The 17130-nt window shown below is 34.5% G+C and overlaps 1 protein-coding gene across 3 annotated transcripts in view; it reads right to left on the minus strand.

Moving 5' to 3' along the window:
- cdh8 (cadherin 8) overlaps positions 1-17130 on the minus strand; it is a 409796-nt gene that overhangs the window by 100673 nt on the left and 291993 nt on the right. For all 3 annotated transcript variants that reach the window (XM_061963666.2, XM_072913334.1, XM_072913333.1), the window contains exon 5: positions 1216-1383. In XM_061963666.2, the coding sequence (XP_061819650.2) occupies positions 1216-1383 (168 nt within the window). The remainder of the gene's footprint in view (positions 1-1215; positions 1384-17130) is intronic.

Consider the following 17130-nt stretch of genomic DNA (forward strand, 5'->3'; position numbering starts at 1 on the left):
TTATATGGTAAAGTCACAATTTTACAAATTGTTTTTGTTTTTCCACGACAATAGTTTTATAAGGAAATCTACAATTTTATAGGAAACAAGTCAGAAATTAATTTGAAAAAGGCTACATTTTACAAAAAAAACAATATTATAATATGAAAGTCACAATATAAGAATACATTTGAAAAATAATGGAGAACATCTTTTTTTTTTACATGAGAAAAAAGTCAAAATTGCACATTTTCTTTTTTCTTTTTGAGGAAAAAATAGAATTTTTTAAATTTATTTTGTATTTATTTATTTTTTAAATTAACAAAAAAAAAAGTCTGAATTTACGAAGAAAGGCCAAATATTGTAAGAATACATTTGTCAAATATTGTGAAAAAAAGTTGTCATTTTTAAATGGTAAAAAAGTCCAAATTTTACAACATGTTTTGTATTTAGAGGGATTCAAAACTAAATACAAAACATGTATTTAGTTTTGTATTTATTTCCAAAAACTTTTATCAGGAAATCCTACAATTTTATGGGACACAAGTCAGAAATTAATTTTAAAAAGGCTACATTTTACGGAAAAAAAAAACAGTATTATAATATGAAAGTCACAATATAAGAATACATTTGAAAAATAATGGAGAACATTTTTTTTACATGAGAAAAAAGTAAAAATTGCCCATTTAATTTTTAATTTTTGAGGAATTAATTTATTTTTTTTAAATGTATTTTTAATTTATTTATTTTTTAAATTAACAAAAAAAAAGTCTGAATTCACGAAGAAAGGCCAAATATTGTAATAATACATTTGTCAAATGTGAAAAATTGTTGTAATTTTTATATGGTAAAAAAGGTCCAAATTTTACAACATGTTTTTGTATTTAGAGGGATTCAAAACTAAATACAAAACATGTATTTAGTTTTGTATTTATTTCCTAAAACTTTTATCAGGAAATCCTACAATTTTATGGGACACAAAGTCAGAAATTTATTTTAAAATGTCTGAACTTTACAAAAAAAATATTTTACAATATTAAAGTCACAATAACATGAGAATAAATGTGTCAAATATTGTGAAAAAAGTTGTAATTTTTATATGAGGAAAAAAAGTCAACATTTTACAAAACAAAAAAAGTTATTCTACTAGAAAAAGTTTCATTTAAAAAATGATTGCAGTTAAAAAGAGCAGTTTTATGTTGTGTATTTTCTCCCCAGCGCAGTACTACTACTCACTTTTGGAGAACTTGGGCGGGTTGTCGTTGATGTCCGTGAGCGTGACCGTGACCGTGGTGGTCCCTGACAGACCACCCATGTGACCGCCCATGTCTTTGGCCTGGATGACCACCAGGTACTCCTCCCTCATCTCGCGGTCCATCCCGTGCAGAGCCACTTTGATGGTGGCTGAGGGAACAACACAAACACAAAGTCAATTTACACATTTAGTAGTTGTAGTGCTTTTACACATTTAGTAGTAATAGTACTTTTATATATTTAGTAGTTGTATTTTTACACATTTAGTAGTTGTAGTACTTTTACACATTTAGTAGTAGTTTTACTTTGACACATTTAGTGGTTTTATTACTTTTACACAGTTAGTATTAGTTGTACTTTTACACATTTAGTAGTTGTGGTATTTTTAAACATTTAGTAGTAGTTTTACTTCTACACATTTAGTAGTTGTATTTATTTTAAACATTTAATATTAGTTGTACTTTTACACATTTAATAGTTGTAGTAATTTTACACATTTAGTAGTTGTAGTGCTTTTACACATTTAGTAGTAATAGTACTTTTATATATTTAGTAGTTGTATTTTTACACATTTAGTAGTTATAGTACTTTTACACATTTAGTAGTAGTTTTACTTTTACACATTTATTGGTTTTATTACTTTTACACAGTTAGTATTAGTTGTACTTCTACACATTTAGTAGTTGTGGTATTTTTAAACATTTAGTAGTAGTTTTACTTCTACACATTTAGTAGTTGTATGTATTTTACACATTTAAAATTAGTTGTACTTGTACACATTTAATAGTTGTAGTAATTTTACACATTTAGTAGTTGTAGTGCTTTTACACATTTAGTAGTAATAGTACTTTTATATATTTAGTAGTTGTATTTTTACACATTTAGTAGTTGTAGTACTTTTACATATTTAGTAGTAGTTTTACTTTTACACATTTCGTCGTTTTATTACTTTTACACAATTAGTATTGGTTGTACTTTTACACATTTAGTAGTTGTGGTATTTTTAAACATTTAGTAGTAGTTTTTCTTCTACACATTTAGTAGTTGTATTTATTTTACACATTTAAAATTAGTTGTACTTTTACACATTTAATAGTTGTAGTAATTTTACACATTTAGTAGTAGTTTTAATTTTACACATTTAGTAGTTGTAGTACTTTTACACATTTAGTACTTGTAGTACTTTTATACATTTAGTACTTGTAGTACTTGTATACATTTAATACATGTAGTACTTTTACACATTTAGTACTTGTAGTACTTTTATACATTTAGTAGTAGTTTTACTTTTACACATTTAGTCGTTTTATTACTTTTACACATTTGGTATTAGTTGTACCTTTACACATTTAGTACTTGTAGTACTTTTATACATTTAGTAGTTGTTGTACTTTTACACATTTATTAGTAGTTTTACTTTTACACATTTAGTCATTTTATTACTTTTACACAATTGGTATTAGTTGTACTTTTACACATTTAGTAGTTGTGGTATTTTTAAACATTTAGTTGTAGTTTTACTTCTACACATTTAGTAGTTGTTTTACTTTTACACATTAACTATTAGTTGTACTTTTACACATTTAATAGTTGTAGTAATTTTACACATTTAGTAGTAGTTTTAATTTGACACATTTAGTAGTTGTGGTACTTTTACACATTTAGTACTTGTAGTACTTTTATACATTTAGTACTTGTAGTACTTGTATACATGTAATACATGTAGTACTTTTACACATTTAGTACTTGTAGTACTTTTATACATTTAGTAGTAGTTTTACTTTTACACATTTAGTCGTTTTATTACTTTTACACATTTGGTATTAGTTGTACTTTTACACATTTAGTACTTGTAGTACTTTTATACATTTAGTAGTTGTAGTACTTTTACACATTTAGTAGTAGTTTTACTTTTACACATTTAGTCATTTTATTACTTTTACACAATTAGTATTAGTTGTACTTTTACACATTTAGTAGTTGTGGTATTTTTAAACATTTGGTAGTAGTTTTACTTCTACACATTTAGTAGTTGTTTTACTTTTACACATTTACTATTAGTTGTACTTTTACACATTTAATAGTTGTAGTAATTTTACACATTTAGTAGTAGTTTTAATTTTACACATTTAGTAGTTGTAGTACTTTTACACATTTAGTACTTGTAGTACTTTTATACATTTAGTACTTGTAGTACTTGTATACATTTAATACATGTAGTACTTTTACACATTTAGTACTTGTAGTACTTTTATACACTTAGTAGTAGTTTTACTTTTACACATTTAGTCGTTTTATTACCCTTACACATTTAGTATTAGTTGTACTTTTACACATTTAGTACTTGTAGTACTTTTACACATGTAATAGTTGTAGTAATTTTACACATTTAGTAGTAGTTTTAATTTTACACATTTAGTAGTTGTAGTACTTTTACACATTTAGTACTTGTAATACTTTTATACATTTAGTACTTGTAGAACTTGTATACATTTAATACATGTAGTACTTTTACACATTTAGTACTTGTAGTACTTTTATACATTTAGTGGTAGTTTTACTTTTACACATTTAGTCGTTTTATTACTTTTACACATTCGGTATTAGTTGTACTTTTACACATTTAGTACTTGTAGTACTTTTATACATTTAGTAGTTGTAGTACTTTTACACATTTAGTAGTAGTTTTACTTTTACACATTTCGTCGTTTTATTACTTTTAAACAATTAGTATTGGTTGTACTTTTACACATTTAGTAGTTGTGGTATTTTTAAACATTTAGTAGTAGTTTTTCTTCTACACATTTAGTAGTTGTATGTATTTTACACATTTAAAATTAGTTGTACTTGTACACATTTAATGGTTGTAGTAATTTTACACATTTAGTAGCAGTTTTAATTTTACACATTTAGTAGATGTAGTACTTTTACACATTTAGTAGTAATAGTACTTGTATATATTTAGTAGTTGTATTTTTACACATATAGTATTTGTAGGACTTTTACACATTTTGTAGTTATAGTACTTTTACACATTTCGTAGTTGTGGTAATTTTACACATTTGGTAGTTGTATTACTTTTACACATTTAGTAGTAGTTCTACTACATTTGCACATTGACTATTAGTTGTTTTTTTTACACAATTAGAAGTAGTTGTACTTTTACACATTTAGTTGTTGTAGTAACTACACATTTCATAGTTGTAGTAATTTTACACATTTAGTAGTCATATTACTTTTACACATTTAGTTGTAGTTGTACTTTTACACACTTAGTAATAGTTGTACTTTTACACATTTAGTAGTTGTAGTAATTTTACACATTTATTAGTAGTAGTTATTTTACACAGTTAGTAGTAGTAGTACGTTCACACATTTAGTAGTTGTTGCACTTTTACATATTTAGTAGTAGTTCTAGTACTTTTTCACATTTAGTAGTAGTTGTACTATTACACAATTAGGAGTTGTAGTACTTTTACACATTTAGCAGATGTAGTACTTTTACACATCTTGTAGATATAGTACTTTTACACATTTAGTAGTTGTAGTACTTTCACACATTTAGTTGAATCTATAGTACTATTTTACATTTAGAAGTAGTTTTTTTTTTATACATTTAGAAGTAGTTGTACTTTTACACATTTAGTAGTTGTAGTACTTTTACACATTTCATAGTTGTAGTAATTTTACACATTTAGTAGTCAAAGTACTTTTACACAATTAGTAGTAGTTGTACTTTTACACATTTAGTAATAGTTGTACTTTTACACATTTAGTAGTTGTAGTACTTTTACACATTTAGTAGTAGTTCTACTACATTTGCACATTTACTATTAGTTGTTTTTTTACACATTTAGAAGTAGTTGTACTTTTACACATTTAGTAGTTGTAGTAACTTTACACATTTCATAGTTGTAGTAATTTTACACATTTAGTAGTCATAGTACTTTTACACATTTAGTAGTAGTTGTACTTTTACACACTTAGTAATAGTTGTACTTTTACACATTCAGTATTTGTAGTAATTTTACACATTTCTTAGTAGTAGTTATTTTACACAGTTAGTAGTCGTAGTACGTTCACACATTTAGTAGTTGTTGCACTTTTACAGATTTAGTAGTAGTTCTAGTACTTTTACACATTTAGTAGTAGTTCTACTACATTTGCACATTTACTATTAGTTGTTTTTTTACACATTTAGAAGTAGTTGTACTTTTTCACATTTAGTAGTTGTAGTAACTTTACACATTTCATAGTTGTAGTAATTTTACACATTTAGTAGTCATAGTACTTTTACACATTTAGTAGTAGTTGTACTTTTACACACTTAGTAATAGTTGTACTTTTACACATTCAGGAGTTGTAGTAATTTTACACATTTCTTAGTAGTAGTTATTTTACACATTTAGTAGTCGTAGTACGTTCACACATTTAGTAGTTGTTGCACTTTTACATATTTAGTAGTAGTTCTAGTACTTTTACACATTTAGTAGTAGTTGTACTATTACACAATTAGGAGTTGTAGTACTTTTACACATTTAGCAGTTGTAGTACTTTTACACATTTGTTAGTAGTAGTACTTTTACACAGTTAGTAGTAGTAGTACGTTCAAATATTTAGTAGTTGTACTTTTACAGATTTAGTAGGAGTTGTACTTTTACACATTTAGTAGTAGTTCTTGTACTTTTACACATTTAGTAGTAGTTCTACTACATTTGCACATTTACTATTAGTTGTTTTTTTACACATTTAGAAGAAGTTGTACTTTTACACATTTAGTAGTTGTAGTAACTTTACACATTTCATAGTTGTAGTAACTTTACACATTTCATAGTTGTAGTAATTTAACACATTTAGTAGTCATAGTACTTTTACACATTTAGTAGTAGTTGTACTTTTACACACTTAGTAATAGTTGTACTTTTACACATTTAGTAGTTGTAGTAATTTTACACATTTCTTAGTAGTAGTTATTTTACACAGTTAGTAGTCGTAGTACGTTCACACATTTAGTAGTTGTTGCACTTTTACAGATTTAGTAGTAGTTCTAGTACTTTTACACATTTAGTAGTTGTGGTATTTTTAAACATTTAGTAGTAGTTTTTCTTCTACACATTTAGTAGTTGTATTTATTTTACACATTTAATATTAGTTGTACTTTTACACATTTAATAGTTGTAGTAATTTTACACATTTAGTAGTAGTTTTAATTTTACACATTTAGTAGATGTAGTACTTTTACACATTTAGTAGTAATAGTACTTTTATATATTTAGTAGTTGTATTTTTACATATATAGTATTTGTAGTACACATTTTGTAGTTTCAGTACTTTTACACATTTCGTAGTTGTGGTAATTTTACACATTTGGTGGTTGTATTACTTTTACACATTTAGTAGTAGTTCTACTACATTTGCACATTTACTATTAGTTGTTTTTTTACACATTTATAAGTAGTTGTACTTTTACACATTTAGTTGTTGTAGTAACTTTACACATTGCATAGTTGTAGTAATTTTACACATTTAGTAGTCATATTACTTTTACACATTTAGTAGTAGTTGTACTTTTACATATTTAGCAGTTGTTGCACTTTTACAGATTTAGTGGTTGTTCTAGTACTTTTTCACATTTAGTAGTAGTTGTACTATTACACAATTAGGAGTTGTAGTACTTTTACACATTTAGCAGTTGTAGTACTTTTACACATTTTGTAGATATAGTACTTTAACACATTTAGTAGTTGTAGTACTTTCACACATTTAGTTGTAGCTATAGTACTGTTATACATTTAGGAGTAGTTTTTTTTTGTTTACACATTTAGTAGTAGTTGTACTTTTACACATTTAGTAATAGTTGTACTTTTACACATTTAGTAGTTGTAGTACTTTTACACATTTGTTAGTAGTAGTACTTTTACACAATTCATAGTAGTAATACTTTTACACAAGTAGTAGTAGTAGTATGTTCAAACATTTAGTAGTTGTACTTTTACACATTTAGTAGTAGTTCTAGTACTTTTACACATTTAGTAGTTGTAATAATTTTACACATTTAGTAGTTGTAGTACTTTTACACATTTAGTAGTCGTAGTACTTTTACACATTTAGTAGTCGTTGTTGTACCTTTACACATTTAGTAGTAGTTCTTGCACTTTTACACATTTAGTAGTAGTTCTTGCACTTTTACACATTTAGTAGTAGTTCTTGCACTTTTACACATTTAGTAGTAGTTGTCCTACTTTTACAGATGTTGTTGTAGTTGTACTTTTACACATTTAGTAGTTGTAATAATTTTACACATTTAGTAGTTCTAGTACTTTTACACATTTAGTAGTTGTAATAATTTTACACATTTAGTAGTTGTAGTACTTTTACACATTTAGTAGTCGTTGTTGTACTTTTACACATTTAGTAGTCGTTGTTGTCCTTTTACACATTAAGTAGTTGTATTACTTTTTAACATTTAGTAGTTATAGTACTATTACACATTTAGTAGTTGTAATAATTTTACACATTTAGTAGTTGTAGTACTTTTACACATTTAGTAGTTGTAGTACTTTTGCACGTTTAGTAGTTGTAGTACTTTTTAACATTTAGTAGTTGAAGTACATTTACACATTTAGTAGTAGTTGAAGTGCTTTTACACATTTAGTAGTGGTTGTAGTACTTTTACACATTTAGTAGTCGTTATAGTACTTTTACACATTTAGTAGTCGTTGTAGTACTTTTACACATTTAGTAGTTGTAGTACTTCTTAACATTTAGTAGTTCTAGTACATTTACACATTTAGTAGTAAAAGTGCTTTTACACATTTAGTAGTCCTTGTAGTACTTTTACACATTTAGTAGTCGTTGTAATACTTTTACACATTTAGTAGTTGTAGTACTTTTTAACATTTAGTAGTTGTAGTACATTTACACATTTAGTAGTACTTCAAGTGCTTTTACACATTTAGTAGTCGCTGTAGTACTTTTACACATTTAGTAGTCGTTGTAGTACTTTTACACTTTTAGTAGTTGTAGTACTTTTTAACATTTAGTAGTTGGAGTACATTTACCCATTTAGTAGTAGTTGAAGTGCTTTTACACATTTAGTAGTCGTTGTAGTACTTTTACACATTAAGTAGTTGTAGTACTTTTACACATTTAGTAGTTGTAGTACTTTTTAACATTTAGTAGTTCTAGTACATTTACACATTTAGTAGTAGAAGTGCTTTTACAGAATTAGTAGTTGTAGTACTTTTACACATTTAGTAGTCGTTGTAGTACTTTTACACAATTAGTAGTTGTAGTACTTTTACACATTTAGTAGTCGTTGTAGTACTTTTACACATTTAGTAGTTGTAGTACTTTTTAACATTTAGTAGTTGTAGTACATTTACACATTTAGTAGTAGTTGAAGTGCTTTTACACATTTAGTAGTCGTAGTACTTTTATACATTTAGTAGTCGTTGTAGTACTTTTACACATTTAGTAGTCGTTGTAGTATTACACATTTAGTAGTCGTTGTAGTACTTTTATACATGTATTAGTTGTTGTAGTACTTTTACACATTTAGTAGTCGTTGTAGTTCTTTTATACATTTAGTAGTCGTTGTAGTACTTTTACACATTTAGTAGTTGTAGTACTTTTACACATTTGTTAGTTGTAGTACTTTTACACAGTTAGTAGTAGTAGTATGTTCACACATTTAGTAGTTGTACTTTTACAGATTTAGTAGTAGTTGTACTTTTATACATTTAGTTGTAGTTCTTGTACTTTTACACATTTAGTCGTAGTTGTACTACTTTTACAGATTTAGTTGTATTTTTACACATTTAGTAGTAGTTGTACTACTTTTACACATTTAGTGGTAGTTGTAACTTTACACATTTAGTCGAAGTTCTAGTACTTTTACACATTTAATAGTTGTAATAATTTTACACGTTTAGTAGTTGTAGTACTTTTACACATTTAGTAGTCGTAGTACTTTTACACATTTAGTAGTCGTTGTTGTACTTATACACATTTAGTAGTTGTAGTACTTTTACACATTTAGTAGTAGTTGTACTACTTTTACACATTTAGTTGTAGTTGTACTTTTACACATTTAGTAGTAGTTCTAGTACTTTTACACATTTAGTAGTTGTAATAATTTTACACATTTAGTTGTTGTAGTACTTTTACACATTTAGTAGTTGTAGTACTTTTACACATTTAGTAGTCGTTGTTGTACTTTTACACATTTAGTAGTTGTAGTACTTTTACACATTTAGTAGTTGTAGTACTTTTTAACATTTAATAGTTGTAGTACATTTACACATTTAGTAGTAGCTGAAGTGCTTTTACACATTTAGTAGTCGTTGTAGTACTTTTACACATTTAGTAGTTGTATTACTTTTACACATTTAGTAGTTGTAGTACTTTTTAACATTTAGTAGTTTAAGTACATTTACACATTTAGTAGTAGAAGTGCTTTTACACATTTAGTAGTCCTTGTAGTACTCTTACACATTTAGTAGTCGTTGTAATACTTTTACACATTTAGTAGTTGTAGTACTTTTTAACATTTAGTAGTTGAAGTACATTTACACATTTAGTAGTAGTTGAAGTGCTTTTACACATTTAGTCGTGGTTGTAGTGCTTTTATACATTTAGTAGTCGTAGTACTTGTACACATTTAGTAGTTGTAGTACTTTTACCTATTTAGTACTTGTAGTACATTTACACATTTGGTAGTAGTTGTAGTGCTTTTTTGTTTTGTTTTGTTTTTTGTTTTTTTTCTTGTTTTTTTCTTTTGTTTGTTTTTAGTAAATTATGTAATTGTGTGTGGATGATGGCGTCTGTCTGCTTTCATCTGGAGTGGACCTTACTGACAATAATCCACTCAGGAAACACACACCCCGCAGGACCATCAAGTGAATGGAAAAACCCTCGCCTCGGTCTCTGAGCCGAGGACGGCGAACAGAGGCCGCCTGTGTTTTCCATGACAGAGCGCCATTTGGGGGTCAGCTCCTCTTTTGGAGGCCACTCGCAAAATAAACACACGCGGCGGCGATAATCATGTTTGTCCGTTCACATACCAGGGTGCCAGTTTCGATCTCTGCCAAGTAAACATATGTCTATCCATCCTACACACATACGTTAGCATTTGTCAATCCATTCACATACACACATCATGTAAACATCTTCATGTTTACATAGTGTACATGTATGCACATTGTAATACTCAAAATGTAAACACCCACCTGTCCATTTACACATAATGCAAATGTTTGTCCATTCACATACATAAATGCCAATATTTGCACGCACATAAAACGTGAAAATCTGTTCACTCACATATAAACATATGTCTGTCTAGTTATATTAAATACGAACACATGTCCATTCATCTGCACACATAAGGTAACGTTTGTCAATCCATTCACATACACCCATAATGTAAACATCTGCCCCGTTGACATACGCACACACAATAAACATCTGCCTATCTATTTAAATACACTAATAACGTAAACATAAGTCTGCCTGTTGTTATGCACGCATACAATGAACATCTGTCGGTCCATTCACATACACTGTAAATTTATCCACGCAAAAATGATGTACATACCCACAACGTAAACATCCACATGTCCATTCACACATAAACATGTTGGTCCATTTAGAGTACATACACAAAACATGTAAACGTATGTCCATTCACCGACATGCATACGTTAAACATCTGCCTATCCATTCACATACAAACATTTGTTTGTCTATTCACACAAAATAGAAACATATGTCCAGTAAGATTAACATTTGTCAATCTTGTTACATACACCCATAATGTAAACATTTTTCTGCTCGTTGACACATGCGCACATACAATAAACAACTGCCTATCCATTCACACATATAGGTGATATTAGCATCTGTTTCCCCATGCATATATTGTAAACATCCGCCCATTCACATACAAATGTCAGTCCATTCATTGGATTCAAATACAAGCAAATGCCCATTTGTCTTCACACTTAAGGTAAACATCTGCCTATCCATTCACATACACCAATAATGTAAACATTTGTCTGCTTATAGAAACATATATAATAAACATTCACATACTGTATGCTGTGCAAGTAATATTAGTCTGTCTCTCCATGCACAGAGTACATGCAAAAATCTACCTCTCCATTCGCATACAAACATTGGTTTATCCGTTCACACAAAATAGAAACACATGTCCATTTACCTATGCAGTAAGGTTGACATTTGTCAATCTAGTTACACACACCAATAATGTAAACATATGTCTGCCCGTTGACATACGCACATACAATAAACAACTGTTTATCCATTCACGCATATAGATGATATTAGCATCTGGTTCCCCATGCAGATATTGTAAACATCCTTCCATTTACATACACATATCAGTCCGCCCATTTGATTCAAATACAAACACATGTCCATTTGCCTACACACTTAAGGTAAACATCTGCCTATCTATTCACATACACCAATAATGTAAACATTTGTCTGCTTATAGACAAACATATAATAAACATTCACATACTGTATGTTGCACAGGTAATATTAATACATGTAAGTACCTGTAAACATCTACTTCTCCATTCACATATAAACACCTGTTTTTCCATTCACACAAAATAGAAACATATGTCCATTTCCTCACATCTACCTCTCCATTCACATTCAAATGTCAGACCGTCCATTTGATTCAAATACAAGAAAATGTCCATTTGCCAACACACTTAAGGTAAACATCTGCCTATCCATTCACATACAAACGTCTGTTTGTCTATTCACACACAATATAAACATATGTCCATTTACCTACGCTGTAAGGTTAGCATTTGTCAATCGAGTTACATTTAAACATATGTCAACTCGTTGACACATACGCACATACAATAAACAACTGTTTATCCATTCACACATTCAGGTAATATTAGCATCGGTTTCCCCATGCAGATATTGTAAACATCCGCCCATTCACATACAAATATCAGACTGTCCATTTGATTCAAATACAAGCAAATGTCCATTTGCCTACACACTTAAGGTAAACATCTGCCTATCCATTCACATACAAACATCTGTTTGTCTATTCACACACAATATAAACATATGTCCATTTACCTACGCAGTAAGGTTAGCATTTGTCAATCTAGTTACATGTAAACATCTGTCTGCTCGTTGACACATACGCACATACAATAAACAACTGTTTATCCATTCACACATTCAGGTAATATTAGCATCGGTTTCCCCATGCAGATATTGTAAACATCCGCCCATTCACATACAAATATCAGACCGTCCATTTGATTGAAATACAAGCAAATGTCCATTTGTCTTCACACTTAAGGTAAACATCTGCCTATCCATTCACATACAAACATCTGTTTGTCTACTCACACACAATATAAACCTATGCCCATTTACCTACGCAGTAAGGTTAGCATTTGTCAATCTAGTTACCATCCATCCATCCATCCATCTTCTTCCGCTTATCCGAGGTCGGGTCGCGGGGGCAGCAGCCTAAGCAGGGAAGCCCAGACTTCCCTCTCCCCAGCCACTTCGTCCAGCTCTTCCTGTGGGACCCCGAGGCGTTCCCAGGCCAGCCGGGAGACATAGTCTTCCCAACGTGTCCTGGGTCTTCCCCGCGGCCTCCTACCGGTCGGACGTGCCCTAAACACCTCCCTAGGGAGGCGTTCGGGTGGCATCCTGACCAGATGCCCGAACCACCTCATCTGGCTCCTCTCCATGTGGAGGAGCAGCGGTTTTACTTTGAGCTCCCCCCGGATGGCAGAGCTTCTCACCCTATCTCTAAGGGAGAGCCCCGCCACCCGGCGGAGGAAACTCATTTGGGCCGCTTGTACCCGTGATCTTGTCCTTTCGGTCATAACCCAAAGCTCATGACCATAGGTGAGGATGGGAACGTAGATCGACCGGTAAATTGAGAGCTTTGCCTTCCGGCTCAGCTCCTTCTTCACCACAACGGATCGATACAGCGTCCGCATAACTGAAGACGCCGCACCGATCCGCCCGTCGATCTCACGATCCACTCTTCCCTCACTCGTGAACAAGACTCCGAGGTACTTGAACTCCTCCACTTGGGGCAGGGTCTCCTCCCCAACCCGGAGATGGCACTCCACCCTTTTCCGGGCGAGAACCATGGACTCGGACTTGGAGGTGCTGATTCTCATCCCAGTCGCTTCACACGCAGCTGCGAACCGATCCAGTGAGAGCTGAAGATCCTGGCCAGATGAAGCTTTAGGACCACATCATCTGCAAAAAGCAGGGACCTAATCCTGCAGCCACCAAACCAGATCCCCTCAATGCCTTGACTGCACCTAGAAATTCTGTCCATAAAAGTTATGAACAGAATCGGTGACAAAGGGCAGCCTTGGCGGAGTCCAACCCTCACTGGAAATGTGTCCGACTTACTACCGGCAATGCGGACCAAGCTCTAGCACTGATCATACAGGGAGCGGACTGCCACAATCAGACAGTCCGAAACCCCGTACTCTCTGAGCACTCCCTACAGGACCTCCCGAGGGACACGGTCGAATGCCTTCTCCAAGTCCACAAAACATATGTAGACTGGTTGGGCAAACTCCCATGCACCCTCAAGGACCCTGCCGAGAGTATAGAGCTGGTCCACAGTTCCACGACCAGGACGAAAACCACACTGTTCCTCCTGAATCCGGCGTAGCCTCCTCTCCAGTACACCTGAATAGACCTTACCGGGAAGGCTGAGGAGTGTGATCCCACGATAGTTAGAACACACCCTCCGGTTCCCCTTCTTAAAGAGAGGAACCACCACCCCGGTCTGCCAATCCAGTGGTACCGCCCCCGATGTCCACGCGGTGCTGCAGAGTCTTGTCAACCAAGACAGCCCCACAGCATCCAGAGCCTTAAGGAACTCCGGGCGGATCTCATCTACCCCCGGGGCCTTGCCACCGAGGAGCTTTTTAACTACCTCAGCAACCTCAGCAACCTCAGCCCCAGAAATAGGACAGCCCACCACAGACTCCCCAGGCACTGCTTCCTCATAGGAAGACGTGTTGGTGGGATTGAGGAGGTCTTCGAAGTATTCCCTCCACTGATCCACAACATCCACAGTCGAGGTCAGCAGAACACCATCCTCATTGATAGTGCACTGCTTCCCCTTCCAGAGGCGGCGGATGGTGGTCCAGAATTGCTTCGAAGCCGTCCGGAAGTCGTTTTCCATGGCCTCACCAAACTCCTCCCATGTCCGAGTTTTTGCCTCTGCGACCGCCGAAGCCGCACACCGCTTGGCCTGTCGGTACTTGTCCGCTGCCTCAGGAGTCCTATGAGCCAAAAGAACCCGATAGGACTCCTTCTTCAGCTTGACGGCATCCCTCACCGCCGGTGTCCACCAACGGGTTCTAAGATTACCACCACGACAAGCACCAACTACCTTGCGGCCACAGCTCCAATCAGCCGCCTCGACAATAGAGGCGCGGAACATGGTCCATTCGGACTCAATGTCCAGCACCTCCCTCGTGACATGTTCAAAGTTCTTCCGAAGGTGGGAATTGAAACTCTCTCTGACAGGAGACTCTGCCAGACGTTCCCAGCAAACCCTCACAATGCGTTTGGGCCTGCCAGGTCTGTCCGTCATCATCCCCCACCATCGCAGCCAACTCACCACCAGGTGGTGATCGGTAGAAAGCTCCGCCCCTCTCTTCACCCGAGTGTCCAAAACATGAGGCCGCAAGTCCGATGACACAACTACAAAGTCGATCATGGAACTGCGGCCTAGGGTGTCCTGGTGCCAAGTGCACATATGGACACCCTTATGTTTGAACATGGTGTTCGTTATGGACAATCTGTGACGGGCACAAAAGTCCAATAACAAAACACCGCTCGGGTTCAGATCCGGGCAGCCATTCTTCCCAATCACGCCTCTCCAGGTTTCACTGTCGCTGCCAACATGAGCATTGAAGTCCCCCAGTAGAACGAGGGAATCACCCGGGGGAGCACTCTCAAGTACTCCCTCGAGTGAATCCAAAAAGGGTGGGTACTCTGAGCTGCCGTTTGGCGCGTAAGCGCAAACCACAGTCAGGAGCCGTTCCCCCACCCGAAGGCGGAGGGAAGCTACCCTCTCGTCCACCGGGTTGAACTCCAACGTACAGGCTCTGAGCCGGGGGGAAACAAGAATTGCCACCCCAGCCCGTCGCCTCTCACTGCCGGCAACGTCAGAGTGGAAGAGAGTCCATCCCCTCTCGAGAGAACTGGTTCCAGAGCCCTTGCTGTGCGTCGAAGTGAGTACGACTATATCTAGCCGGAACTTCTCCACCTCGCGCACTAGCTCAGGCTCCTCCCCCCCCAGCGAGGTGACGTTCCACGTCCCAAGAGCTAGCTTCTGTAGCCGAGGATCGGACCGCCAAGTGCCCTGCCCTCGGCTTCCGCCCAGCTCACATCGCACCCAACCTCTATGACCCCTGCTATGGGTGGTGAGCCCATTGGAGGGGGGACCCACGTTGCCTCTATGGGCCGGGCCCCATGGGGACAGGCCCGGCCACCAGGCGCTCGCCATCGTGCCCCACCTCCGGGCCTGGCTCCAGAGGGGGGGCCCCGGTGACCCACGTCCGGGCAAGGGAAATCTGGGTTCCTTGTTTGTTTTCTTCATAAAAGTCTTCGAGCTGCTCTTTGTCTGATCCCTCACCTAGGACCAGTTTGTCTTGGGAGACCCTACCAGGGGGCATAAAGCCCCCGGACAACATAGCTCCTAGGATCATTGGGACACGCAAACTCCTCTACCATGTTAAGGTGGCAGCTCAGAGAGAATCTAGTTACATACACCCATAATGTAAACATCTGTCTGCTTGTTGACACATACGCACATACAATAAACAACTGTCTATCCATTCACACATATAGGTGATATTAGCATCTGTTTCCCCATGCAGATATTGTAAACATCCGCCCATATACATACAAATATCAGACCGTCCACTTGATTCAAATACAAGCAAATGTCCATTTGCCTACACACTTAAGGTAAACATCTGCCTATCTATTCACATACACCAATAATGTAAACATTTGTCTGCTTATAGACACACATATAATAAACATTCACATACTGTATGTTGCACAAGTTATATTAATACATGTAAGTACCTGTAAACATATACTTCTCCATTCACATATAAACACCTGTCTTTCCATTCACACAAAATAGAAACATATGTCCATTTACTCACATCTACCTCTCCATTCACATTCAAATGTCAGACCGTCCATTTGATTCAAAATACAAGAAAATGTCCATTTGCCAACACACTTAAGATAAACATCTGCCTATCCATTTACATACAAACATATGTTTGTCTATTCACACACAATATAAACATATGTCCATGTACCTATGCCGTAGGTTTAACATTTGTCAATCTAGTTACATACACCAATAATGTAACAACTTGTCTGCCCGTTGACACATACGCACATACAATAAACAACTGTCTATCCATTCACACATTCAGGTGATATTAGCATCTGTTTCCCCATGCATATATTGTAAACATCCGCTCATTCACATACAAATATCAGACCGTCCATTTGATTCAAATACAAGCAAATGTCCATTTGCCTACACACTTAAGGTAAACATCTGCCTATCCATTCACATACAAACATATGTTTGTCTATTCACACACAATATGAACTTATGTCCATTTTTGTCAATCTAGTTACAGTTACATACAAATATCAGACCATCCATTTGATTCAAATACAAACAAATGTCCATTTGCCTACACACTTAAGGTAAACATCTGCCTATCCATTCACATACAAACATCTGTTTGTCTATTCACACACAATATGAACTTATGTCCATTTTTGTCAATCTAGTTACAGTTACAT

Source organism: Nerophis lumbriciformis, linkage group LG06, assembly GCF_033978685.3.
Source record: "Nerophis lumbriciformis linkage group LG06, RoL_Nlum_v2.1, whole genome shotgun sequence".
Classification (NCBI taxonomy): Eukaryota; Metazoa; Chordata; class Actinopteri; order Syngnathiformes; family Syngnathidae; genus Nerophis; species Nerophis lumbriciformis.